Raw genomic sequence first — 27,034 nt, forward strand, 5'->3', positions numbered from 1 at the left:
CTACTGTCTTGTTTACTTGCAGCTCGAAGGGGTAGAGGTAGAGGACGAGGTGGTGGTAAGGGAAGTTGGGGGCAACAAAGGGTGCAGTTTCAAGGCAAGAAAACAACATTTGAGAGTGACGATGAAGAAGGTGGTCAGGAAATGGAAGAAACTAAAGAAACAAGTAAGTGGAAATTGCTAAACCAAGAATTTGAAATAATTCACTGGTATGTTGAAAATTTGCCATTTATTTGATCCAAACCAATTAGAATTTTTTAATTCATTTCATGGGATGTGCCACTAGGAATCCCAGCATTTGCTGACTATACCGAATTGCCCTTGAAGTGGTGAGCTGTGTTCTTGAACTAAGTCCATCTGGTGTGGGTACACCGACAGTGCTGTTGAGGTTCCAAGATTTTGGCTTAGTGACCGGGAAGATGTGAGAGGATAATTTGTAGGTTGTGGTATTGCCATGTGTCTGCTATTTTTATCTTGATAGGTGGATAGAGGTTGCAAGTTAGGAAGGTGCTGCTGAAGGAGCCCGAGTTGCTGCAGTGCATTTTGTATACGGTGTATACTTGCATCTGGTATTTTGCTGGAGTGGACTGGGATAGTAATTCGTCAAATTGGATTTGTCCAGCTTTTTCTGGAAAGGATGCACCTAGGCAATTTTCCAGTAGTGGTAGAAGATGCCATTGTTATAGCTATACTGGAACAGCACTTGCGTGCACAGCTGGGGTGTTGTCAGGGTCCATGGCCTTCAGCTGCTTCACGTGGAGTGAAGCAAATTGACTGAAGCAAATTGACTGAAGACAAACATCTGTGACACTGGGGACTTCTGGGTGCAGCCAAGATCCAAGTTAGATCATTTACCTGACATTTCTGGCTGATGATGATTGAAAATGATTCAGACTTGTCATTTGCTTGATGACCTGGGTTTTGCAAGTGAAGCCACTCTTCTGTCTACTCTTGACTGGATGTGGCAGGATGGCAGAGCTTTGATATGATCTGATGGTGCTTCTGTTTAGCAGCCATGTAGTCTTGTGATACAGCTCCACCAAATTGCATCCCACTTTTTGGTATGCTTGATGTTATCTTGCACTCCACTTTGACTTGCTAGTAGTGGTAGTGAGGTATTGTGGACCAGATTATTGAATATATTTCAGATGTTGACCCACAAACCTCTTGGATGTCCAATTTTGTACTTCTATATCTGTTCTCAATCTATTCTATTTGCGGCAGTATGTGAATTGCAGTGCATCAAGGCATTCTGGAAGTATGCAGTTGATGTGTCTCATGGCCAACCTCTCAAGCACTGCATACTAATGTCAGGGCCACCAGATGGTAGTCTTGAAAATCGCTTATTGTCACGAGTAGACTTCAATGAAGTGACTGTGAAAAGCCCCTAGTCGCCACATTCCGCCGCCTGTTCGGGGAGGCTGGTACGGGAATTGAACCGTGCTGCTGGCCTGTCTTGGTCTGCTTTAAAAACCAGCGATTTAGCCCCTAGTGTGCTAAACCAGCCCCTGGTTTGATCCTACTTTGAGTAAGTGAACAATTTCAGTTGCTTGTAGAATTGGTGCATTGCTTCTGGACAATAAGTATATATTTGAGCAATTCTAATATAATTTTTTTAAATTTGGAGTACCCAATTCATTTTTTTTCCAATTAAGGGGCAATTTAGCCTGGTCAATCCACCTACCCTGCACATCTTTGGCTTGTGGGGGTGAAACCCACGCAAACACGGGGAGAATGTGCAAACTCCACATGGACAGTGACCCAGAGCCGGGATCGAACCTGGTACCTCAGCGTCATGAGGCAGCAGTGCTACTCACTGCGCCACCGTGCTGCCCTGAGCAATTCTAATTTCTGACTCTGTGCATACTAGAGTTACTAGGTTATTCTGTCTGAAATTCCTCTGTCACAAGAAGCAACCAACAGTCCTTGTAACTTGTGCATTACAGATTTTGCTTCAGACTCTTTAAAGTTACTGTGGATTAACAACTATATTCACCACTTGCCATCTCTCCTTAAGTGGTGCCTTTTTATAAAGACCTGGAAGTTTGTTTTTTAAAGTGCTGAATGCTTTAGCTCTGTGCAGTATCCACAGACACAACCTCATGCTACACTGAATGTTTTCTGGACTTGGGGTGTGAGTGAATTCTATTTCCATTGGAAAGAGCCTGACGAGATTGGGATGAGATTTTGGCTGTTTATTGCTCGAGATTCATTTCCTGTAATAAAATGTGATCTTGGAACAGCACAATGGCACAGTGGGTTAGCACTGCTGCCTCATGGCACAGAATACCTGGGTCACTGTCCATGTGGAATTTGCACATTCTCCCGTGTTTGTGTGGGTCTCAAACCAAAAACGTGCAGGATTGGTGAGATTGGCCATGTAAAATTGCCACTTGATTGGAAATGTTTTTAAAATAAATAAATAAAATTCAATCCTACTCATTTTGGATTCTTACTGATACTGAAAATCTTTGTTTTGGTTTTCAAACATTTTAACCACCTTGTTTGATCTGATGTAGCTGATACAAGTCTAAAGAAGAGAAACCTTGAAGAAACTGAACCTGTAGATGAGCCTGCACCAAAACATCTGAAAACTGAACCTGTAGATGAGCCTGCACCAAAACATCTGAAAACTGAACCTGTAGATGAGCCTGCACCAAAACAAGTGAAAGCTGAACCTGTGGATGAACCTGCACCAAAACAAGTGAAAGCTGAACACGTAGATGAGCCTGCAGTAAAACTGAAAACAGAAGGTCAAGCTGGCAATCAGTAGGATTCAATTTGTGGCTTGCAAACAGAACAAAATGACCACGTGGCCTGATACAAGGAGTTTTAATTTTGATCTCTGCATTTCTTCTGTTGAGTATCTTCCAGAGGCATGGAATTTATTTAAACGAAAACCGTATGAAGTCCACTTCAATATCAATCTAGAATTTAAAGAAAAGTATTACATACAGTATATTTGCAGATGCCTTAACTGCATGTTTGTCTAAGGTTTATGTAGATTATTTTTAAAACATTTTGAATTGTTACTTTATATTTGCAGTTCAATTTCCTTGCAGAGTATACAAGGCCTCTATTGTATCTTGGATGTCGGACATTAATTTTAGTCTTCAATACCGTATCACTGTAAATAGCCTACAAATTCATGAATAAAACATAATTTTGAACTATAAAGGGTTTAATAGTGATCTTGTTTTAAGTTAGTCTGCAGGTGATGTATGTAATTGGACTAAACAAATAGATCAAATAATATCTGAATATTTCATAAATCAAAATCGGTCTGATCAAAGGCATAAATAAATGACAATCCTATGATGTAAACTCTCCTCCTTGTCCTTCTCAACCTGTCTGCAGAATCTATCACACCATGCACCTCTCCACCGACATCCAGCTGGATGGGACTGCTCTTCTATGGTTCAGAGTACCCAATTTTTTTTTTTCCAATTAAGGGCAATTTGGTGGGGCCAAACCATTTAACCTGCACATCTTCAGGTTGTGGGGGTGAAACCCACGCAGATATGAGGAGAATGTGCAAACCACATGGACAGTGACCCGGGATCAAGCTCTGTGCTGTAGGCAGCAGTGCTAACCACTGCGAAACCGTGCCACCCTCTTGGTTACATTCTTATTTAATAGTCCAAATCACTTGCAATAGCTTCCCTTCCTGCTCCCCTGGTGTCCCCCAAGGATCTGTCCGGAGCACATTTCTATTTTTTTATCTACAACATCCAAAAGCACTTGGTGTCATCGCCATACATGCTGAAACTAAGTTATACTTGCCACTGCCTCTCTTGATGATTCCACTGTTGCTAAATTATCAGACAGCTTGTGTAAAAACCACTACTGGATGAGCAGAAATTTCCTTTTTGGGAGTTTGAAGCCATTATTTTCAGAATCACTCCAAACTCGTGTTCTAGCTACTAATTAAGTCCATCTGTTACCTTGGCATCACGTTTGATCCAACAATGAGCTTCTGACCTCTGATTTGCACACTACGGCTGGCTATTTCCAGTTCCATAATGTTGCCTGACTTCAGACCTGTCTCAGCTCATGTGCTGCTGAAACCCTTATGCATGCCTTTGTTACCTCTGGACTCAACTGTTCAAAACCCATGCCTGGCCTGTCTCACACATGCAATCCTCTGTAAATCTAAATCTATATCTCTGGTCAACTAAATCTCCACCCATGTTTTAACTTGCAGCATCTCCTTTCCCTATCGCCCTGTGCTTTGACCTATATTGGCTCCCCATTATGGAACTTCCATGATTTTTGAATTCTCATCTTTGTGTTCAAATTCTCCCATTAATCTCCCCAGTCTTATAACTCTAATTCTGGCCCGTTGTGCATTTTCAACCATAATTGCTGCACTGTTGGTAGTCTGAAACTGCCTCTGCCCCAAGCTCTGGAATTTCTTCTACCCAGCTTCCCTTTTTAAGATGTATACAAAATCTGCTTCTTTGGCCAAGTTTTTGATCATCTGACTAATATCTTGTGTGGCATATTGTCATACTTTGTTTTATCGTGCTCCTATGAAGTGCCTTGGGACGTTTCATTAGATTAAAGGTGCCACATAAATACAGGAGCACTCGTGCAGGTGTGCACATGCAGGAATTTCAAAAAGTAGGTTTTCACGAATAGTTGCAGGGGTTCGATCAAGTCACCCCAATTGAAGAGCTAGTGCAGGTGTCCTAAGCAAAGTGACATTCTGCATTATTATTTTGATTTTTATATTGAGATTTTACGGCTGGAAGTCTTGGAATTTCTCAGCTAACCACCTGGAGTGTTGTCACGTGTGACAGACCAAATTGAAAATATGACTTTTGTAATCTGCCACTACAAAAGCACAGTATGAAGATGCTGGAAATCAAAAAAAAGTCTTCCAGCATTTTCTTTTGTGACTCATCCAAGTTTGTTTTTAGTGAAGTAATCTTTTTAATAATTTTGACCTGCTTGGAGCACATGCTGAGGAACCTGGCGATCATCTTGTGCTTGCTTCACAAACTCAAAGACTATAACTTTGTTGAAAAATATTTCCTTCCTGCTCTAGTCTTGATTGCAATCAGGAACATTCAGCGGATATGTTTGAAATGTGAACTAACTTACCGATTTCCTCTTATGGAATTTGTATGATGCTGGCAAGTCATATTTCAGCTCTGTTTCAAAATAAAAAATGTAATATGATAAATCTATATTCTTGGACCTGACCTCTAGATTATTCTTTCTGGGATATGGGTATTGCTGGCATGGTCAATATTTGTTGCTGATCACTGGCTTACTAGGTCACAGGGCAGTTAGTCAATCACATTTCTGGGGGTCTGGAGCAGGCATGTCCAAGGCCTGGCCTCTCCTCACCCCAACCCACAAGGCATTTTTAAGTGGCATGCCACATCCTTGTTTAGGTAGCCATTCGACTTCAAAACTTCCCAGAGAATTGTTTAAATTCTCAGTCTGCCAATCACAGGGCTGGTTTTCCATGCATGTGCAGCCTATCGGCAGCAAATGTAGGTGAAACTAGTCTGATTGGATGAGTAGCATGCCATCAGTTGCCAGATGCGTTTTTAATATTGTTTTTGGCTCCGGTGGTTAGCATTGCTGCCTCACGGCGCTGAGGACCCAGGTTCAATCCCGGCCCCAGGTCACTGTCAGTGTGGAGTTTGCACATTCTCCCCTCTTTTGCATGGCTTTCACCCTCTTCCCCCCCACACACACAACCCAAAGATGTGCATGCTAGGTGGATTAAAAAAACAATTGGGTACTCTTGTGTACTTATTTTTAAAATATATTGTTTCTAGTCAGGGGAGCTCAGGAGGGGAAAGTTCAATGGGAGCTAGTGGATCAAAGCTGGCAGGGTGGGCTCTTTTTATTTCTTTTTGTTCTGATGAAAGGCTACTTAATAACCACATCATTAAATTGTTTCTCTCTCCACAGTTGCTGCCTGATTTTCTGAGTATTTCCAGCATTTTCAATTTTTAAAAAGAAAATATATATTCGGGTAAGGTAGGTTTTGCAAAGCTGATCATAGAATCTCTACAGTGCAAGAGGAGGCCATTTGGCCCATCGAGTCTGCACCGACCCTTGGAAAGAGTAACCTACGTAGGCCCACGCCTGACCCTAGCCCAGTAACCCCACTTTTGGACACACACGGCAATTTAGCATAGCCAATCCACTCAACCGGCACAACTTTGGACTGTGGGAGGAAACCGAAGCACCCGGAGGAAACTCGCGCAGACACTGGGAGAAAGTGCAAATTCCACCCAGTCACCCAAGGCCAGAATTGTTCCTGGCGCTGAGGCAGTAGTGCTTGCCACTGTGCCATCCCCTCTAATCTCTTTGTATCGCTAATCTTTTTGCATCAATATACAAAGATTGACACTGGTCAAATCACAGCAAGAGATTGACTAATTCTGACAATTTGTGAAATGTACAAAGCACTGGTTGCAACAAAAAAGATCAAGGAACAAACAGCATAAGTTTACTTATGACCTTGTAAACAATACAAAATGAAATTTTACGTAGTAAATTAGTATCACTTACCAGCAATCACTTCCATCTTTACCTTCCATTCTTCAGCCTTCTTCTGAATATGCTACAATGGAGAAGTTTTGCAAAATACATGTGAATCCAAGCAGCACCATTGTACAAAAAAACTTAAATGAATTGACAGTTGCCATTAGGTTTATACTAATATGTATTTTAGCTGAAATTGTATAATTTTATTTTCCCCCACTTGAAGGTGTTGACTAAGTGGCGGTTTGTGTTTGAGGTTGGTTATCAAAACAGCTGAATGTGGGGCATTCCAAATGGGCCTCATCCTGTTGTCATTGGATGACCATGTGTACTTTCCCGTAAAAGTACCAGATGGCTATGATGTGGAAATTCTCCCCTTCATGCATTACATAATGTGATAAAGTGTCTGCTGTAAAGATGCAGTAATTAATTAAACTAATATGAGACTACATTGCTGAAAGGTTTTTACATAGTGAAATACACTAGCTATTATGCAAATCCTATTAGATCAGAAAATGCTGAGATTCAAATCACTAATTTCTGGTGCGTTCTTTGATGTCAGTAGGGGAATGTTGACTGGTTTTCTCTGCATAGGAAAGTTCATGTCTCATGATTTTCAGTAAAAGATTTATGTGAGTCTGCATGAATTTAGTTGCAGAAAGCATAACTGGATGAACTCAATGAAATAATAAAGGTGGCGAAGCAAATGTATTTGGGGAAAGTGAACTTGTTAAATCTCACTTGGAGCATACATAAAGGGTATTGAGGCAGTGGGAGTACAGACTCACAACATATCAGAACTGAACAAAGAAGCTTACTTGAGAAAGGCTGGGGCTGGCAGGAGAGGGAAGGATGACCTGATAGGATGTCTTTAGATAATGAAAAGGTTTGCTGACATACACAAAAATGTTCCCATTTTTCAGGGAGTCCAAAACTAGAGGTCATAAACAAGACAGTCAATTGTAGATCCAACAAAAAATTCTTTATCCAAAGCGTGATAAGAATTGTGAAACACCTGACCACAAGGAGTAATTAAGCAAAATAGCATAGGTGTATTTAAGCAGAAGCTAGGTCGGTACCGGATGAAGAAAGGATTAGGATACACTGATTGGTTTTTTTATTTGTTCATGGAACGTGGGCATCGCTGGTTGGGCCAGCATTTATTGCCCATCCCTAATTGCCCTTGAGGGACAGTCAGGAGTCAACCATATTGCTGTGGGTCTGGAGTCACATATAGGCCAGATCGGGTAAGGATGGCAGATTTCCTTCCCTAAAAGTGTAGCCACCTGGGGTGGCCACGTCCCGATTACAAAATGGACACTTTGCAAAGAATGAAGGGAAAAATGGACAATGCTGAGAAAGCAAGCAGGTGCAAGGTTTGTCTGTTGATTGGAGCTATAGCTCCCAGACAAGTCTGATACTGCAATGCCATTACCATACTAATGAGCCATCTCCGAGGACAAAAGAGAAACATTTAGGTTAACGATACTAAAGCAGACACCCCGGCGTCAGGGGAGACTCGAACAAAGCAGGCCAATGGCCACCTAGGGCCTGCCCAGCAATCACAGCAGCCACCCCTTTATTGGAGGAAATCGATACCAATGATCCCAGCAGCCTCGGAACCGGACAACGGCCATTGTTCCTCTGACTGAGTGGGCACCCAAAGCTAAGTATAGGCTTTAGTAGTAGTGATAGTTTAGTGATAGGTAGAGTTTGTGCATGAGTATAATTAACTGTGTGTGTAAATAAATGGGCATTGATTTCGAACTTACTAACTGGTGTATCGAGTCTTTGATCAGTATTCGGTTTTGAACCTTGTGGCGGTATCGAAAGATACCTGGCGACTCTTGAGCAAACGTGATTAGAATTTATTTTTTTTAAATTTAGAGTACCCAATTCATTTTTCCAATTAAGGGAAATTTAACGTGGCCAATCCACCTAACCAACACATCTTTGGGTTGTGGGGGTGAGATCCATACAGACACGGGGAGAATGTGCAAACTCCACACGGACAGTGACCCAGGGTCGGGATTCGAACCCGGATCCTCAACGCCGTAGGCAGCAATGCTAACCACTGTGCCACCATTCTGCCCTAAACGTAATTAGAATTAAGGAAGGCGACCACATTAACAGCCATAAACGGAGCCAATTAAATAGAGATCACAACGAGCAACAAAGGACATTAGTGAACCAGAAAGGTTTTTACAACAATTGACAATGGTTTCATGGTCATCACTAAACGGATTTTTATTGAAGTCAAATTTCACCATCTGCAGTGTTGGGATATGAACCTGGGACCCCAAACTACTCTGGGTTTCTGGATTACTAGTGCCATGACAATACCACTACGCCACCGCCTCCCAGTTATTTAGTCGAGGGAGGAGGCTCGTGTGGCGTATAAATGCTGACTGAGACAAGTTGGAATGAATGACCTGTTTCTGTGCTGCATACTCAATATGACTATTGTGCATGAGTCTCCCCACAAACCTTAACATTTTTTTGGCAGTTAACACAGGAGGCAAATGAAGCTTAAATTGAGATTTTTGGTTCTATTTTTTTTTTGAAATATTTATTGAAAAATTTTGAATTTATACAACAATAACGCACCATAGTAAAATACCAAAAATAACAATAATATTAGCAATCATAAACATTCACCCCACCTCCATGAACAACACAGCATTTTAACAACAACGCAAATTAACACAATATAAAGTTACAGAATAGAAACTACAGTAAGGAACACCCCCCCCCGGGTTGCTGCTGCTATTGACCAAGATACCTATCTTTGAGCCAGGAAGTCCAGAAAAGGCTGCCATCGTTTATAGAACCCTTGTATTGATCCTCTCAGGGCAAATTTGACCCTTTCCAATTTTATAAATCCCGCCATGTCACTGATCCAGGTCTCCACACTTGGGGGCCTTGCATCCTTCCACTGTAGCAGGATCCTTCGTCGGGCTACCAGGGACGCAAAGGCCAGGACACCGGCCTCTTTCGCCTCCTGCACTCCCGGCTCTACCGCAACTCCAAAAATCGCGAGTCCTGGTTTGACCCTGGATCCAACCACCCTCGACACCGTCCCCGCCACCCCCTTCCAGAATTCTTCTAGTGTTGGGTGCTCCAGAACATATGGGCGTGGTTCGCTGGACTCCCCGAACATCTGGTGCACCTGTCCTCACCCCCAAAGAACCTACTCATCCTAGTCCCGGACATGTGGGCCCGGTGCAGCACCTTAAATTGGATGAGACTAAGCCTCGCACATGAGGAGGAAGAGTTGACTCTCTCCAAGGCATCCGCCCAAGTCCCGTCCTCTATCTGCTCCCCGAGTTCCTCCTCCCATTTAGCCTTCAGCTCCTCCACTGACGACTCCTCCACCTCCTGCATTACCTTATAGATGTCAGACATCTTCCCCTCTCCGACCCACACCCTCGAAAGCACTCTGTCCATCGTCCCCCGCGAGGGCAGCAGAGGGAATCCCTCTACCTGTCGCCTAGCAAACGCCTTTACCTGCAAGTATCTGAACATGTTCCCTTGGGGAAGCCCAAACTTATCTTCTAGTTCCCTCAGGCCCGCAAACGTCCCGCCAATAAGCAGGTCCCTCAATTTACTGATGCCCGCCCTTTGCCACCCCCTAAATCCCCCACCCTTGTTCCCCGGGATGAACCGATGATTGCCACCCAGTGGAGCCTCCATCGAGCCCCCTGTTTCCCCCCGATGCCGTCTCCACTGTCCCCAGATTCTTAGGCTCGCCGCCACCACCGGGCTTGTGGTAAACCTTATTGGTTCTATTTTATGCTAGAAGTTGAATGAACATTCAAAGAGCAAATAGTATAAACTTAAAAATGTCCTGTTTCCTGTAATGCATTAAAGATATTTGAAAAATACTTGCTGTCATACAAATGATCATCTGCAAAATGGTTTATTTGGCTGCAGAAAACAGGTAAATTATTTACATTTCTGGTTGATGTTTTGTGCAGGGAATACACAGCTGTTCTGGCCATATCTAAAGCAGTTCTGAGGAATGCCATGTCCATACCTTTTGAGGAAAACATAAATTAGTTAGACCTTTTATCCAGTGAGTATCTTTGCTACATTTGCTTGGTTCTTGCTCTAGAGATCAGATGAAATTTACTTGTCTAAATTTTATTGATGTCAGACTCAATTTATCATTGAATAAAATTCTATCAAAATCCAACTTCCTAGATTTAGCTGGGAAAGGGAATTAATTGCTGGTATCTTGGAAGAAACAAGGTGTGATATGGGATCAGAGTTAGCTGTCAACCAAATGGCATTCAGAGTACTGCAATTGGCTTCTATGGTTTTGGGTTCCTGTGTTGGGTGGAAAGAGGATTAGATTTGATTTCTTTTCCATGATCAATCAGTGTCCATTTCGGTTCTACAAGGTTGATTAGACAAAAAAAATTGTATAGGGGACAAGAATCTCAGTTTGAGGTCTCCGCCGGAGTTGAATTGCATCTGATTGGCAGTTCAGGAAGTGATTCCTAATCCTTCACCATGCAAATGTATGCATGGTAAGAATTGTGAGGGATTTCTGAGGGAATTGGTCAACCGGCTGCTATTCTGAGCAGCTGGCCACCCCCCCCCCCCCCCCCATCCCATCATGCTTGAGTGATTGCGAAGTGCTCAGCGGGAAATTGACAGCACTTCACTCTTTGAAGTGGTTGATGTTTGTAAACATTGTGGTTAAAGCACTTTAGAGTTACTCAACCATGAAGGAAGATGAATGAAGCACAGCCCAGTAATGGAAATGAATGAATATCTTGCAGCTCAAGGCTCTGAGGGGCTTAGTTGACTTTTTTTTCTGGGAATTGGCACACAGTGCTTCCTGTGTCAGAGGCACAATGTGTATTGCTCCTGTATTCACTGCCTTAGGCTAGACTGCTCTCTAGCTTCCAGAACAGGGGTCTTTTTTCTGGTGGACTTTCCGACAGGAGTCTCTTTTCTGGGGGGCCTCTTTATTTCGAGGGTTGCTGAGGGCTGCCTCATTATTTGGAGAGTCTCGGGGTGGGGGGGGGGGGCATCTATGTTTAGGGGGTCTTTGGGCGGATGGTGTCTGGTGGGGGGTGTGACCAAACCGCCCCTAAGGGGTTACCCCCTTGGCCCACCGCTGGGACTACGGCGCCAGGTACACATTGGTCCATACCTATAGTGATCCTCGCCCGTGTGATTTCCGGACCGGAGAATCTTGTGAGCCCGGAGGATTATGGTGCCCGGCCCGCTAATTGAATCCAAAAAGGTCATTTGCATTCTCCTGCTGCAACAGGGCGCAAACCTCAATCCTGCCACCAAGAGGGGGGCCGGGGCATCAGAAACGGGTCGACGCCCGGCACCAATCCCATTTTATTCACTTGACTCGAGATTCTCCGCCTCACTGGACACTACCACTACTCCAAGACACTACCAGCAGCATAAGGCGGAGGATCCTGCCCAGGATCTTTCAAATCCTCAGAACATCCCAAAGTACTTCAAAGCTACTGAATTACTTTTACTGTGTTTTTAGTTTAATATAGGCAAATATGGCTGCTAATTGGCTTTTTTTAAAAACATCGCAACAATGACTTAAGTATTTAATTTTCTAAAGTTCATCACATAAAATAGTTTTCAACTTGTGTGGGTGGTCAGTGATTAGGCAACATGATATGAATCACAAAAACCATTGCAACTAAGGTGCTTATTAAACAAGTTTGGTTACCATGTCTTGAAATCAGTGATTAATATATTAATTTTGTAGCCTTGAGTCTCGAGCCTCTGGCTTCAATGTGCTATATAGTCAGCATTATTGGAATTTATCATTAGTTACATTTAGGAATGATTTTCAGTCCTGTTTTCTCCTCTCTTCCTTTTGTAACATGTATTATCTATTAATGAATTGTGATTGTGTGAAACATGACACCTGCTTTCCTTTAAAGAATTTGAAGGACGTTATGCAAAGTGTTGATGAAATTGGTTTGTAAATGTATATTGAAGTATAGCCTGAGAAGTGACAAAAATCAAATGCTAATTCACCAAATATCTAACATTTAGATTCAAAGGTATTTGGCTTAACAAATGTATTGCTGCACGTTTATTCAAACTTCTGCTGGAATATACTTTCAACCGTAAATTATGGGGGAAATTTTTTAATCCTTTGCACTTAAATTTCAGAAGTACAGTACACCGAGCTAAACATTCAATCTACCTTTATTGTGCTTTGTTCCAAATGGTGGATTCATTATTATAGTGTCAAATGTCTTTGATAATTTGCCAGTCGTTACAGAACAGATATCACATTGAACCATATTAACATTGGCCAATTCAAATTCCTCTGCATTTCTGTTAAATATGTCAAGTGCTCCTTCATCAATATCAAATCCCACACATAATCTGCAAAAGATGAAAACAACCTGGTTAGTGAGCAATGTTTGTTTTGGTCCATGTATAATGGTATAAGATTATCCTCAAATTGAATTTTTTATTATTGAGTTTGCCTGCACAGGATAACACACAGAATAGATTCTCCATGTGATCTATGAAAGTGCACTTTGAAGCAGATAACAATTTTAATTCATTTGTAAATGTATTAACCCTAAACAGCAGGTACTTTTGGGATACTTAACCTCCAGAGTGAAACTCCTGGGAATTGGTTAGCTGTTGTCGCATCTGCTAAAATCTTTTTCTGGAAATTATTTAATTGACTTGTCCTCCTTCCAGTCCCCCTTTCCTTCCAGCCAAATTAAAACAAGTGTTTTCTCTGCTGGTCCCATCTCTAATGGGGGTCCACAATTTAATAATTGATAGTATTAGAGAAAGTAAACAGAAGTTGAGACAATAGCATGTGATCGCTGGAGTTGGAGTAGTTAGAAATATAGTAAACCAAGAAAATGATTTATTAAAGTACTTTCTTTGGAGTAGCCTTATTGCTATAAGAACGTTTGATTATAACATGTCAGCTAAAATCTTAGACATTTTCATCCAACTGCATATGTTTGTTTATGAATCCTATTGGCAGGGTAGTTGCCCTTCAATATTAATCATAGAATAATAAAGCTCAGTAGACGGACATGTCCATCAAGCCTGTGTCGACTCTTTTGAAGAACTTTGCTCATTTGGTAGTAATCTCATCTCTTGGCAGAATGGCTTCAGCAACCAATCTGTTGTGATATTTTGCAGTGGTAATGGGAGCATTATATTATCAAAAGTGACATTTTTCAGGTGAAATGTTAAATTTCTGCTGAATGTAAGAAATTGTCATATTTTGTATATTTTGGCAGTAATGTTATTAAAACCTGGGATATGATGGTTGACATGGTAGCACAGTGGTTAGCACTGTTGCTTCACAGCGCCAGGGTCCCAGTTTCGATTCCTGCTTGGGTCACTGTCTGTGGAATCTGCATGTTTTCCCCGTGGGTTTCCTCCAGGTGCTCTGGTTTCCTCTCACAAGTCCTGAGAGATGTCTGTTGGGTGAATTGGACATTCTGAATTCACTCTGTAACCAAACAGGCGCCATAGTGTGGCGACTCGAGGATTTTCATAGTAGCTTCACTGCAGTGTTAATGTAAGCCTACTTGTGACAATAATAATTATTATTAGTATTAAGATGCATACAGACAGTATGACTGCTAGAGTGGTGATTAATGTGTCATAAGGGCAGCACGGTGGCACAGTGGTTAGCATTGCTGCCTACGGCGCTGAGGACCCGGGTTCGAATCCCGGCCCTGGGTCACTGTCCGTGTGGAGTTTGCACATTCTCCCCGTGTCTGCGTGGGTTTCGCCCCCACAACTCAAAAGATGTGCAGGATAGGTGGATTGACCATGCTAAAATTGCCCCTTAATTGGAAAAGGTAATTGGGTACTCTAAATTTATTTTTTTTTTAAATTAAAAAAATTAATGTGTCATAAAAGTGAAGTAATCATTGAAGTGTTCTGCTAATAAATCTTGAACCATTTACTTGTATATTGATAGCTCACTATTGGAATATTGTTTAGGTTTAAGGAACCCCTGTAGATAATTTGAGGGTTATTGTGTTTGGTTCAACTAAGTAGGTCAAAGGACTTCTTCTAAGAAGAGACAAAAGAATTTCTTATGCTTTGGGCACAGATGTAATTAATTGGAAGAGCCAGATCTGTCTGAAGAATCAGTAGGTCCTAGAACTCTAATCTGAACGGAGTTGTTTCAGTTTGGTCCTGAAAGGTCTCTCCAAAGATTCTGCACAGAGAAATGCAAGTGAAACCCTAGTTGTTAACGTTTTTCAGGAGTGGTATTTGATATATTTGGAATATGGTGGCAGGTTACGGTTTTCACTTAACAGTTGTGACTGTTAAACTGTAAAGCTATTTCTTTGTTGCTAATGTGGTTAATTTAAAAATAAATAAATTTAGAGTACCCAATTCATTTTTTCCAATTAAGGAGCAATTTAGCGTGGCCAATCCACCTCCACTGCACATCTTTGGGTTGTGGGGGCGAAACCCATGCAAACACGGGGAGACTGTGCAAACTCCACACGGGCAGTGATCCAGAGCCGGGATTGAACTTGGGACCATGGCTTTGTGAGGCAGCAATGCTAACCACTGTGCCACCCTGCTGCCCGCTAATGTGGTTAATTATGTCATTAGAAAAAGCGGCACGGTGATGCAGTAGTTAGCACTGCTGTCTCACGACGCCAAGGTCCCAGGTTCAATCTTGGCTCTGGGTCTCTGTCCGTGTGGAGTTTGCTGTCCGTGTGGAGTTTGCACATTCTCCCGTGTTTGCGTGGGTTTCGCCCCAAAAGATGTGCAGGGGAGGTAGATTGGCCATGCTAAACTGCCCCTTAATTGGAAAAAATGAATTGGGTACTGTAAATTTATTTTTAAAAATAAAAAAATTGTGATTAAATTAACATACGGTCAGTATTACTACTCTCGTGGTGCAGTAACATTTCCTCAGTTTTACACACTGAAAAAAAGTTGGGATCTTGTCCGGGATCCTAACAAACAGAGTTCCTGTCTTTCTGGCCACGATCCCATGGGACTAAAAAAGCAGAGAATCCCTCCCATGTCCTTGCCAAAATCATTCCGTGTTTTTGATCGTGTGCTGGCAGTGGACACTAACTGGGGTTACACTTTACCCCTCTAAACAGACACAGACTGAAACTGATTGTTGGGATAGGAGTTGCATGCTTTTTATAATCTTTATTGTCACAAGTAAGCTTACATTAAAACTGCAATAGTTACTGTGAAAATGTCCAAATTACCTAATGAGCACATCTTTCGGGGCTTGTGGGAGAAAACTGGAGCACCCGGAGGAAACCCATGCAGACTTGGGGGATGGGGGAACGTGCAGACTCCGCACAGACAGTGACCTAAGCCAGGAATCGAACCCGGGACCCTGGCGCAGTGAAACAACAGTGCTATCCACTGTGCTACCATGTTGCCCTTTTAAACTGTAACTCTATAAATAAATGCTTATAAAAGTATGTCAAAGATTGTCTCTAGTCTATCCTTCAACACAACGTTTCTGCAGAATTAACAGATCATTTAATCGTGCTTGTTTATGGGATGTTACGGTGTACACTGGCCGCTGCATTTACCTCCATCAGCGGCTGCACCTGAAATAGGTCATTGGCTGTGAAGCTCTTTTGGGTATGTGAGGATGTAGTAAGATGTAATATAAATACGTGAAAGTTTTAAAAAATTGAGGCAGGAAAATACCATAAACTCCAGAAAGAATGGACTAGGGCTGGTATTATCATTCTCAAGGCAAGGTTATTTAACTAGGAGAAATAAGATTAGTGTACATCTAATATTTCCATGTATGAAATTGGAATTACTTTGCAATCAGACACAATCATCAGTAAAATAAAACAGCTGCATAATGAAAATGGTCATGGCAATATTAGTTTTTTAAGCAAAATTTGGCGTTGCATACATAAAATGTAAATTTAGATTTTTGCATTTTGTAATCCACATACCCTGCATCTAGCATAGCTGCTCCGATACTCAGAACGCCACATCCACATCCAAGATCGCCAATCAACTTGCTTTCAATGTCATTGAATGTTGTGTGTATTGTATACAGCATATGCGCTAAAATGAGATCATGGAATATCATTCTATAGTACAATAATAAAATATTTTAATTTGATAGTCATATCACAAAATGAGTCTTTGTAGTTCACCATCTAAAAACACTTAACTGTAGTTTCATATTAGTATGCACATTTTATGAAGCCATTATACATACTGCGTTTCTGGGAGACATGTACTAACATAGGGGTTCTTAACATAGTTGTGCTGGGAACATGGTGAGCTTACAGGTTGGTTAATTAGCATGTCCTTGGTTGCATGGATTCAGTCATGTTAAGAATAGGGACATCCTGCCTACAGGTGGTCATTTGACTTGTTATAAGATACCTGCTTATGGGTTGTGATTTTGTTGCTTTTTGGAAAGTGTGGGAATTTTGCTGGGTGAGCTTCAAAGAACATCTCCACTATGAACATTCAATTAAATTTGGATGTCGCCACAGATATCCAGCCGCAGTTATTTAGTGGAGTGCTACACTTTCAATAATCAGGAAAGGGAATGCAATTTTGTGCAGTTCATTGTTGGCTTATACTTTGAAGGATGTCCTCGCTCTCTACAGAGCGAAATGGAGAGGTTGTTCAATTTTCCTGTGGCTTTTCTTCAGAAATGAACAATTATGCAATGGCAAATACTTGACGTATGGAAGGACTGAACTTGAGTTGGCTTTTGTGGATTATGCAGCTGGTGGTGACCGAGAGGATCAATCACTACACTTCATGCCCTTTGCTGATGAACTGCTAGCCTCAAGCTTATTCCACCACCCACAACTTTATGATGTTGTACTTGTCATAAAATTATCTGATGTGTACATAATGAATATATCTGGTAGACTGGTATCTGGAATAGTAGTACAATTGTGCTAGTGTCCATTCAGTCGTGTTGGGTATTGCCTAATCTCAAAATCATGATGGACGAGCTGGGATATGCCATCTAGCTACCATCTGACCCTTGCAGAAGAGTTAGCTCAGTCTAATAGTCCCTTTCTGGTCAAAGACTCGACATGAACTCTGGTTCTCTTTCTACGGATACTGCCAGACCTGCTAAGTTTTTCCAGCATTTTCTGTTTTATCCCGTTCTCACCTCGGGCTCGTATCATTCACTATGCCCAACTTTGAAAAGGCTAATATATTTGGAGGAACAGTGGGGGTTGTTCCTGAAACTGTCAGCTTAAAAATAATGAGTAGACTATTCAACAGATTCATTAAGAGGCTCAATCGGCATTCTTATCCATGGCTGTTACAGGAAGGCAAGATTAGACCTTGATTCTTTTAGCTACAACCTATCCTCAGTAGTGTCTAATATTTAAGATGTGTTCCTGTTCGGAGAGCTGAAGGTAATCGAGACATCTTTCTGCCCAGAGTCTGTCAACGTCTTGCGACAATTAAATTTTAACCCTGACGGGTAGCATCTGGAATAGGTAGAAAAAGCTATATTTCAAGTGGTCCTCTGCTGTTTGAGCTACAAATCCAATTTCTGGGATATCTGATCACTTAATCAAATTCAAAGCATATAACAGGATTAGCAATGTTAAAAGAAAAATCATTCCCAAATTAATGGATAGGTAGCAGTGCTACAATTAGTAACACTACCATGCATATGGAGTTATATATTTAGACCGTAATAGTTAATGTTGAAAATGGGCGTATTATAAATAAAGATTGGATGTGAATCCTGAGTCATAGAAAATATTTGGAGGGGGAAAAACTTGGGTTTGAACACGTTTTTTAAAAAAAAAGAGCAAAGAGGGAAAGAAGCCATTTAGGGGGGGGGGGGGGAGAAATTTGAGAACCGAGTGACACGTTGGCACATTGCTGCCTCAGCGCCAGGGACCAGAATTCGATTCAGGCCTTGGATGACTGTGGGGAGACCGAATGGCCATCTGCTGCATTGTAGGGATTCCATTGCTGAGCCAGTGGGACAAGTGGGTTTCCAAAGCAGCTGGAGGTTGCAGAGATTGGGAGGGAGCAGTCAAAACCATAAGGCAAATATATTCAATTTAGTAAACTGGCAAACAGAAAGCCAATATAGTCCCATGAAGATTGCCCTAATGGGTGAGCAGGACGTAATGCAGTACGGATGAATGCATTTCGAAGAAGTTGAAGTTCATGGATGGGAGACCAACAAAGTGTCCAGATGACAAAAGCATGCATATAGGTTTCAATAACAGTTGCATTGAGATGTGCGATATTGTAGATCGAAAATAAGTGATCGAGGTGATTGATAGAATATGGGGATTAGGTTGAGCAAAGTACCAAGATTTTGCAATGATTGTCACTCAAGGTGAACCAGAGGTGTTGGTGGTAAGGCAGCAGAGTTTATAGTGAGGGCTTAAAACTATGGAGGTTGCTACTTTTCCATGACTTCACAGAATTGTTATGGCATGGGAGAAGACTATTTAGCCCATCATTTCTGCACTCCATCTCCAAACAAGCATCATGACCGTGTGCCATTCCCCTGCCTTTTTCTTGTACCCCTGCACATTTCTCCAAGTAATCATTTAATGCCTTCTTGAATGCTTTGATTGTACCTACTCCCAGGCAGTGCATTCCAGACCCAAATTACTTGTATGGAAAAAAATTCTGCCATCATATTTGATTCTTTTGCAAATCACTTTAAATCTGTGCCCTCTCATTCTCGATCCTTTTACGAACGGGAACAATTTCTCCCCATCTACTCTGTCCAGCCCCCTCATGATTTTGAATATCACTCTCCTCTCGGCCACCTTTTTCCCAAGGAGTACAGTCCCAACCTCTCCAATCTATCCTCATAGGTTTCTCATCCCTGGAACCATTCTTGTAAACCTTTTCTGTACTCTCTGCAACATTCTTTCTATAGTGTAGCATCCTGAACTGTGCACAATATTTCAGCTGAGGTCTAATAGTGTTGTGTATAAGTTAAGCATAAACTCCTTGCTCTTGTACTTTGTCGCTATTAATTTTTTTAAAAATAATTTTTATTGAAAAATTTTTTTTACATGGAAATATTTACCCCAACTATAGAATATTACAAAATATTCCCTCTTAACAAATATCCCCCCCCGCCCGAACTCGCGCGCGCGCGCTGTCCCTCCCCCCTCCCCAAAAACAAACAAAGCAACAATCAACATCCAACATAAACTGCGAACAAATTTGCCCGCATTACAACCGTAAATCACCCACCACACCCGTTGTTGCCACCCCCCCCTCCCCCGGGTTGCTGCTGCTGCGACCTCTGTACCCTATCTTTGAGCCAAAAAGTCGAGGAAAGGCTGCCACCGCCTGAAGAACCCTTGTACCGACCCTCTCAGGGCGAATTTGACCCTTTCCAACTGAATAAAGCTTGCCATGTCATTAATCCAAGTTTCCACGCTTGGAGGCCTCGCGTCCTTCCACTGTATTAGTATCCTTCTTCGCGCAACTAGGGACGCAAAGGCCAGTACTCCGGCCTCTCTCGCCTCCTGTACCCCCGGCTCCACCCCAACCCCAAAGATCGCTAGTCCCCATCCTGGTTTGACCCTGGATCCCACCACCCTCGGCACCGTCCTTGCCACCCCCTTCCAGAACTCCTCCAGTGCCGGACATGCCCAAAATATATGGACATGGTTCGCTGGACTTCCCGAACACCTGACACATCTGTCCTCACCCCCAAAGAACCGACTCATCCTTGTCCCCGTCATATGGGCTCTATGTAGCACCTTAAATTGAATGAGGCTAAGCCTCGCACACGAGGAGGAAGAATTAACCCTCTCCAGGGCATCAGCCCATGTCCCATCCTCTATCTGCTCTCCCAGCTCCCCCTCCCACTTGGCTTTCAGCTCCTCTACTGATGCCTCCTCCGCCTCCTGCATTACTTTGTATATGTCCGATATCCTCCCCCCTCCGACCCAGACCCCCGAGAGCACCCTATCGCTCGCCCCCCTACTGGGGAGCAAGGGAAACCCTTCCACCTGGCGTCTAGCAAATGCCTTCACCTGCAAATGTCTAAACATGTTTCCCGGGGGGAGCCCGAATTTCTCCTCCAGCTCTCTCAGGCTCGCAAACCTCCCATCTACAAACAGATCCTTCAGCTGCCTGATGCCCACCCTGTACCAGCTCTGGAATCCCCCGTCCATGTTCCCCGGGATGAATCTATGGTTCCCTCTTAACGGTGCCTCCATCAGACCTCCCACTTCCCCCCTGTGTCGCCTCCACTGCCCCCAGATCTTGAGGGTGGCCGCCACCACCGGGCTCGTGGTGTACCTCGTGGGAGGGAGCGGCCATGGCGCCGTCACTAGGGCCCCCAGGCTTATGTTGCCACAGGACGCCCTCTCCATTCATTTCCAAGCTGCCCCCTCCCCTTCCATCATCCACTTGCGCACCATCGATACATTAGCCGCCCAGTAATACCCCGAAAGGTTGGGTAATGCCAGCCCTCCACTCTCCATACTCCGCTCCAAGAAGACCCTCCTCACCCTTGGGGTGCCGTGCGCCCACACGTAGCTCATGATGCTGCTCGTCACCTTTTTGAAGATGGCCCTCGGGAGGAAGATGGGCCAGCACTGAAATAAAAACAAAAACCTCGGGAGGACCGTCATTTTAACGGACTGCACTCTGCCCGCCAGCGACAGCGGCACCATGTCCCACCTTTTAAATTCCTCCTCCATCTGTTCCACCAGCCTGGAGAAGTTCAACTTGTGGAGAGTCCCCCAGTTCCTTGCCACCTGCACCCCTAAATATCTAAAACTCTTTCCTGCTCTCTTCAACGGGAGTCTCCCGATTCCCTCTTCCTGGTCCCCTGGGTGTATCACAAATACCTCACTCTTACCCAAGTTTAGCTTGTACCCCGAAAAGTCCCCGAATTCTGCTAGCGGTTCCATCACCTCCGGCATTCCCCCTTCTGGGTCTGCCACGTATAGCAGCAGGTCGTCCGCGTTTAGCGATACCCGGTGCTCCTCCCCGCCCCTTGTCAGCCCTCTCCACCCCCCTGAGCCCCTCAGTGCCATCGCCAACGGTTCAATTGCCAGTGCGAAGAGCAGGGGGGACAAGGGGCACCCCTGTCTGGTCCCCCGGTGGAGCCCAAAATACTCCGATCTCCTACCATTCGTCACTACACTTGCCGTCGGGGCCGAATAGAGCAGCTTCACCCATTTAATAAATCCCTCCCCAAATCCAAACTGTTCCAGCGTCTCCCACAGGTACTTCCACTCCACCCTATCAAATGCTTTCTCCGCGTCCAATGCCACCACTATCTCCGCCTCCCCCTCCACTGCCGGCATCATGATGACGTTTAGCAGTCTCCGCACGTTCGTATTAAGCTGCCGCCCTTTCACAAAACCCGTCTGGTCCTCGTGTATCACCCCTGGCACACAATCCTCTATCCTGGTAGCCAGGATCTTTGCCAGCAGCTTGGCGTCCACATTCAGGAGCGAGATAGGCCTATATGACCCACACTGCACGGGGTCCTTGTCCCGCTTCAAGATCAGAGAGATCAGTGCCTGCGACATTGTCGGGGGCAGAGCCCCCCCCTCCCATGCCTCGTTGAAGGCTCGCACCAGCACAGGGCCCACCAAATCCGCATATTTTTTGTAAAATTCCACCGGGAACCCGTCTGGCCCCGGCGCCTTCCCCGACTGCATATGCCCAATCCCCTTGACTAGCTCCTCTAACCCTATCTGCGCCCCCAGCCCCTCTACCAGCTCCTCTTGGACCTTGGGGAACCTCAGTTTGTTCAAGAAGCCCTCCATCCCCCCTCCCCTCGTCGGCGGCTCTGACCGATACAGCTCCTTATAGAAGTCTCTGAAGACCCCATTTACTTCTGGCCCCTTCTGCACTACGTTCCCACCCCTCTCCCTCACTCCCCCAATTTCTCTAGCCGCATCCCGCTTGCGGAGCTGATGCGCCAACATCCTACTCGCCTTCTCCCCATACTCATAAATCGCGCCCTGCGCCCTTCTCCACTGTGTCTCCGCCTTTCTGGTGGTCAACAGGTCAAACTTAGCCTGCAAACTGCGCCGTTCCCCCAACAGCCCCTCCTCTGGTGCCTCCGCATATTTCCTATCCACGTCCAGAAGCTCCCCCACCAGCCTCTCCCTCTCCTGTCTCTCCCTCCTTTCCCTATGTGCCCGTATGGAGATCAGCTCCCCCCGGATCACCGCCTTCAGGGCCTCCCATACCATCCCCACCTGCACCTCCCCCGTGTCATTAATGTCCAGATATCTTTCAATGCTCTTCCGGACCCTCTTACACACCTCCTCATCCGCCAGCAACCCTACATCCAGGCGCCACAGCGGACGCTGGTCTCGCGCCTCCCCCATTTCCAAATCTACCCAGTGTGGCGCATGGTCTGAGACCGCTATGGCCGAGTACTCCACTTCCCGTACTTTCGGGATCAGTCCCCTGCTCAATACAAAAAAGTCAATTCTAGAATAGACTCTGTGGACATGGGAGAAAAAGGAATACTCCCTCGCCCTCGGCCTCCCAAACCTCCAGGGGTCCACCCCTCCCATCTGCTCCATAAACCCCTTTAACACTTCTGCCGCTGCCGGCCTCCTACTCGTCCTTGAACTCGATCTGTCCAGCACAGGGTCCAGCACTGTGTTGAAGTCCCCCCCCATGATCAGGCCCCCTGCCTCCAGGTCCGGAATGAGGCCCAGTAGGCGCCTCATGAAGCCAGCGTCGTCCCAATTCGGGGCATACACGTTAACCATCACCACTTTCTCCCCCTGCAGCCTACCCTTCACCATGACATATCTACCCTCTTTATCCGCCACCACCTCTGCCGCCACGAACGACACCCTCTTCCCTACCAGGATCGCCACCCCCCCGGTTCTTTACGTCCAGTCCTGAGTGGAACACCTGTCCCACCCACCCCCTTCTCAGGCGGACCTGGTCCGCCACCTTCAAATGGGTCTCTTGTAGCATTGCTACATCCGCCTTCAGTCCCTTCAAATGCGAGATTACTCTCGTTCTCTTGACCGGCCCATTCAGCCCCCTCACATTCCAAGTGATCAGCCGGGTCGAAGGGCAGCCCGCCCCTTTCCCCTGCCGACTAGCCATATCCTGTCACCTGCTCGCCCCGAGTCAGCCCTCCCTTTCTGACCCGCTCCCCATGGCGATGGCGCCCCCCCCCCTCCCCCCACCCCTCCGGTCCTCAACTTCTCCTCCCTGGCCTTTTCAGCAGCAACCCGGTAGCCCCCCCCTCCCCCCTCCCCCCCCAGGCTAGGACCCTTCCTAGCCGCGATGCACCCTCCATAGTACTTCCGTAAGTCAGCTGGTTTACGCTGACCCGGCTGCCCCTGCCACACTCCGACTCCTCCCGGCATGGGGGACGTCCCCCCCCTTACCACCCCTCCTTGACCCCGCTCCAGCGCGGGAAAGGGAGCCATTGCTGACCACGCCCCTTACTCCCCCCCCTCCCTCCTCTGCCCCGTGCGCGGGAAACCAGAGGAAAGCCCGCGCTTTCGCCCTGCCCCTCCCCGCCCCTCCATCTTCAGTTCCACCCCCGTCCCCGATCTCACACCGATAACTACAAAACAACCAAAAACCCCACAAGAAACACATACCCCCGACACTCCCCCCCCACCCCGCCCTCCCAACATAACATTATAAATAACAGAAAAAAGAGAGAAAAAACTGGTAGAGAGAAAAAAAAGGGCCCAAAAATACGGCCAAGTGAAAATCCAACCAAAAGAGAGCCACGTGCCCAGCTTAAAGTACCAGAGCGGCAACGACCGCCAAGTATACCCTGGTTCTAGTTCGAGTCCAGCTTTTCTTCCTGGACAAAGGCCCACGCCTCCTCCGGGGACTCGAAATAGTGGTGCTGGTCCTTATAGGTCACCCACAAGCGCGCTGGCTGCAGCATCCCGAATCTGATTCTCTTGGCATGCAGCACCGCCTTCGTCCGGTTGAACCGGGCCCGCCGCTTTGCCACCTCCGCACTCCAGTCCTGAAAGATCCTCACCGTCGAGTTCTCCCATTTGCTGCTCCTCTCTCTCTTGGCCCACCTCAGCACCCTCTCCCGGTCACTGAATCGCTGGAACCGAACCAGCACCGCCCTCGGGGGTTCGTTTGCTCTTGGCTTCCTGGCCATTACTCTGTAGGCCTCCTCCAGTTCCAGGGGCGAAGGGACGGCCCCTGCCCCCATCAGTGAGCCCAGCATTTCTGCCACATACCCCGGGAGGTCCGACTCCTCCAGCCCTTCTGCCAGGCCCAGGATCCTCAGGTTTTTCCGCCTCATGCGGATATCCATCTCCTCCAGTCGGTTTTGCCATCTCAGGTGGAGTGCCTCGTGCACCTCCACCTTTCCCACGAGGACCGTAGCCTCCTCCTCCCTCACAGCCATCTCCTGCTGCAGCTCCCGAATTGACACCTCTTGGGTCGCCTGTGCCCCCATCAGCCTGGTGGTCGTCGCGTTCATCGACTCCAGCAGCTCCACTTTCAGCTCCGTGAAGAAGCGCAGGAGAATGGCCTGCTGCTCCTCCGCCCATTTCCTCCAGTCCTCGGGTGCGCCGCCGGCCGCCATTTTGGATTTCTTCCCCCGCTTTTTTCGGGGAGCTGCTGCCGCTTTTTTCCCTGCCCCACTTCGGGTAACGACCATAAATTTTTCAGGGTTCTCCTCTGGGAACCTTCCCCCACCGGGAATTGCCGTTCCAGCGCCGTTAGGGGCCCTCCAATCGGCCCGAAAACACCTTCCTCACAGGAGCAGCCAAACGTGCGACTTAGCTGGTCATAGCCGCAACCGGAAGTCCCTCCTTTGTCGCTATTAATAAAGCCCAGAATACTATATGCTTTATTAACTGCACTATCCACCTGTCCTGCCACCTTCAATGATCTATGCCCATATTCACCCAGGTCCCTGTGCTCCTGGACCCTTTTTACACTTTACTTTTTATTGTCTCTCCATGTTCTTCCTACCAAATGCATCACCTCACACTTCTTGCGTTGAACTTCATCTGCCCACTCCACTAACTTGTCTATGTCCTTCAGAAGTTGTACGCTGTCTTCTTCACAATTTACAATACTTCCATGTTTTGTGTCATCTGCAAACTTTGAAACTGTCCCCTGTACACCAAGATCTAGATCATTAATATACATCAGGAAAAGCGAGGGTCCAAGACAGACTTGAAATATATTATCTCCAGAGGATAGTATCAATATGCATGGGAAAACTGATACAGTGCATGATGTTGCTGACGGGTAATGAGGAAGAAGAGGGGAGACTAGAATAGACACCAGCAGGTGACAGGACTGGCAGAAAAATAAGCTATTTCTAGAGATACACTGACTGCATTCGAATGCAAAGGAATTACTCCAGGTCGAAAAGAAGTGCACAAAGATAACAACAGCTCAGTCCACCAATCAAATGCAGTAGAGGGACTGAAGAGGGATAAGACACGATAGTCGCAGTCACAAAGGCATGAGGGGAAGTTGAGTGGTCACCAGTGTTACTCATTACAAAGGAAAAATATCTGGATTTCATATAGATTGAGGGACAAAGGCTAAAATGGGCACCTGGTACAAAACATGGCTTTGCTTCAATATTTAGCATGACCTTATGGGAAGGTAATCTTCCTGCGTGATGCGACAGGAGCCAGACCCTGGCTAAGATGATCAATAAGATCATCTTCAAACTTCTTAAAGGAAATGTAGTCTCGATAAGAATGTTTTACCTGCTATGTGGGCGCTAGTGGGATATTGTTCGAGAAGCAGCTTCGGCTGCTCGAACACATCCACTTGCTGCAATAAACTCTCCAGTTCTTTCAGCTTTCTCGGTTTCATTGCTGTCCCCCGCCGCGTGCAGCCGCCTCCAACCCCCCGCCGACAACTACATTGCCGGCCTTTGGTTCCGGCCGCACGGACACTGAGCATGCGCTCAACAGGCACTTCCGGTGATGGAGAAAGGAAAGGTGCAGCATTTCAATAAGAATGAACGGTATTCAGAGAAACGGAATTAGTAACACAGACTCGCAAGGATGAAGAAGTAACAAGGATCAGATTCGCACTTGTAGTTGCTTTACCGCCCCCACCCCATCGACTAGAGAGTTGGTGGCATCAACTCAGAGGCAGATTCAAAATGGGTTTCAGCTAGAAAGTTCCTGTCCATATTACTCAGCAAGGCACGCTCAGTGTTAAACTGAGAGACTATCGGGACAAGAGAATTTTTGCCCTCTCGACATTTAAATTTACTTCGGGATACTTTGTAACCCGGTCTCGATACTAGATCCGCAATGAATCCCACATTATGTTCTCTACTTCAGGGAATCTTATTCCAATCTGTAATCATATTCGTTTTTTAAATTGCGAGGTTAACATTGATGCAAACATGAAATCTTCAATAGCTGCAGGTGGCACTCCCTAGATGGATTGGGGCAGCACGGTAGCGTTGTGGATAGACCAATTGCTTCACAGCTCCAGGGTCCCAGGTTCGATTCCGGCTTGGGTCACTGTCTGTGCAGAGTCTGCACATCTTCCCTGTGTCTGCGTGGGTTTCCTCCGGGTGCTCCGGTTTCCT

At 45.4% G+C, this 27,034-nt stretch overlaps 2 protein-coding genes across 5 annotated transcripts in view; one reads left to right on the forward strand and one right to left on the reverse strand.

Moving 5' to 3' along the window:
• The window catches only part of ssb (small RNA binding exonuclease protection factor La), a 22,870-nt gene extending 19,549 nt beyond the window's left edge, over window positions 1-3,321 (forward strand). For all 3 annotated transcript variants that reach the window (XM_038789466.1, XM_038789467.1, XM_038789465.1), the window contains exons 11-12: window positions 23-163; window positions 2,517-3,321. In XM_038789466.1, coding sequence (XP_038645394.1) covers window positions 23-163; window positions 2,517-2,770 — 395 coding nt within the window. In that variant the 3' untranslated portion in view covers window positions 2,771-3,321. The remainder of the gene's footprint in view (window positions 1-22; window positions 164-2,516) is intronic.
• mettl5 (methyltransferase like 5) lies at window positions 2,814-26,404 on the reverse strand. Of its 2 annotated transcripts, XM_038789468.1 has the most exons (7): window positions 26,193-26,404; window positions 16,455-16,569; window positions 12,707-12,891; window positions 10,461-10,543; window positions 6,535-6,586; window positions 5,104-5,153; window positions 2,814-2,924 (listed from the first exon to the last, which is right to left on the reverse strand). In XM_038789468.1, exons 1-7 carry the CDS (start codon window positions 26,389-26,391, stop codon window positions 2,883-2,885), a joined length of 726 nt encoding a protein of 241 aa, XP_038645396.1. In that variant the 5' UTR covers window positions 26,392-26,404; the 3' UTR covers window positions 2,814-2,882. The 2 variants fall into 2 exon arrangements, with proteins under 2 accessions (XP_038645396.1, XP_038645397.1); XM_038789469.1 differs by lacking the exon at window positions 5,104-5,153.
• Window positions 26,405-27,034: the final 630 nt, after the last annotated feature.

Source organism: Scyliorhinus canicula, chromosome 2 (assembly GCF_902713615.1).
Source record: "Scyliorhinus canicula chromosome 2, sScyCan1.1, whole genome shotgun sequence".
NCBI classification, from domain to species: domain Eukaryota; kingdom Metazoa; phylum Chordata; class Chondrichthyes; order Carcharhiniformes; family Scyliorhinidae; genus Scyliorhinus; species Scyliorhinus canicula.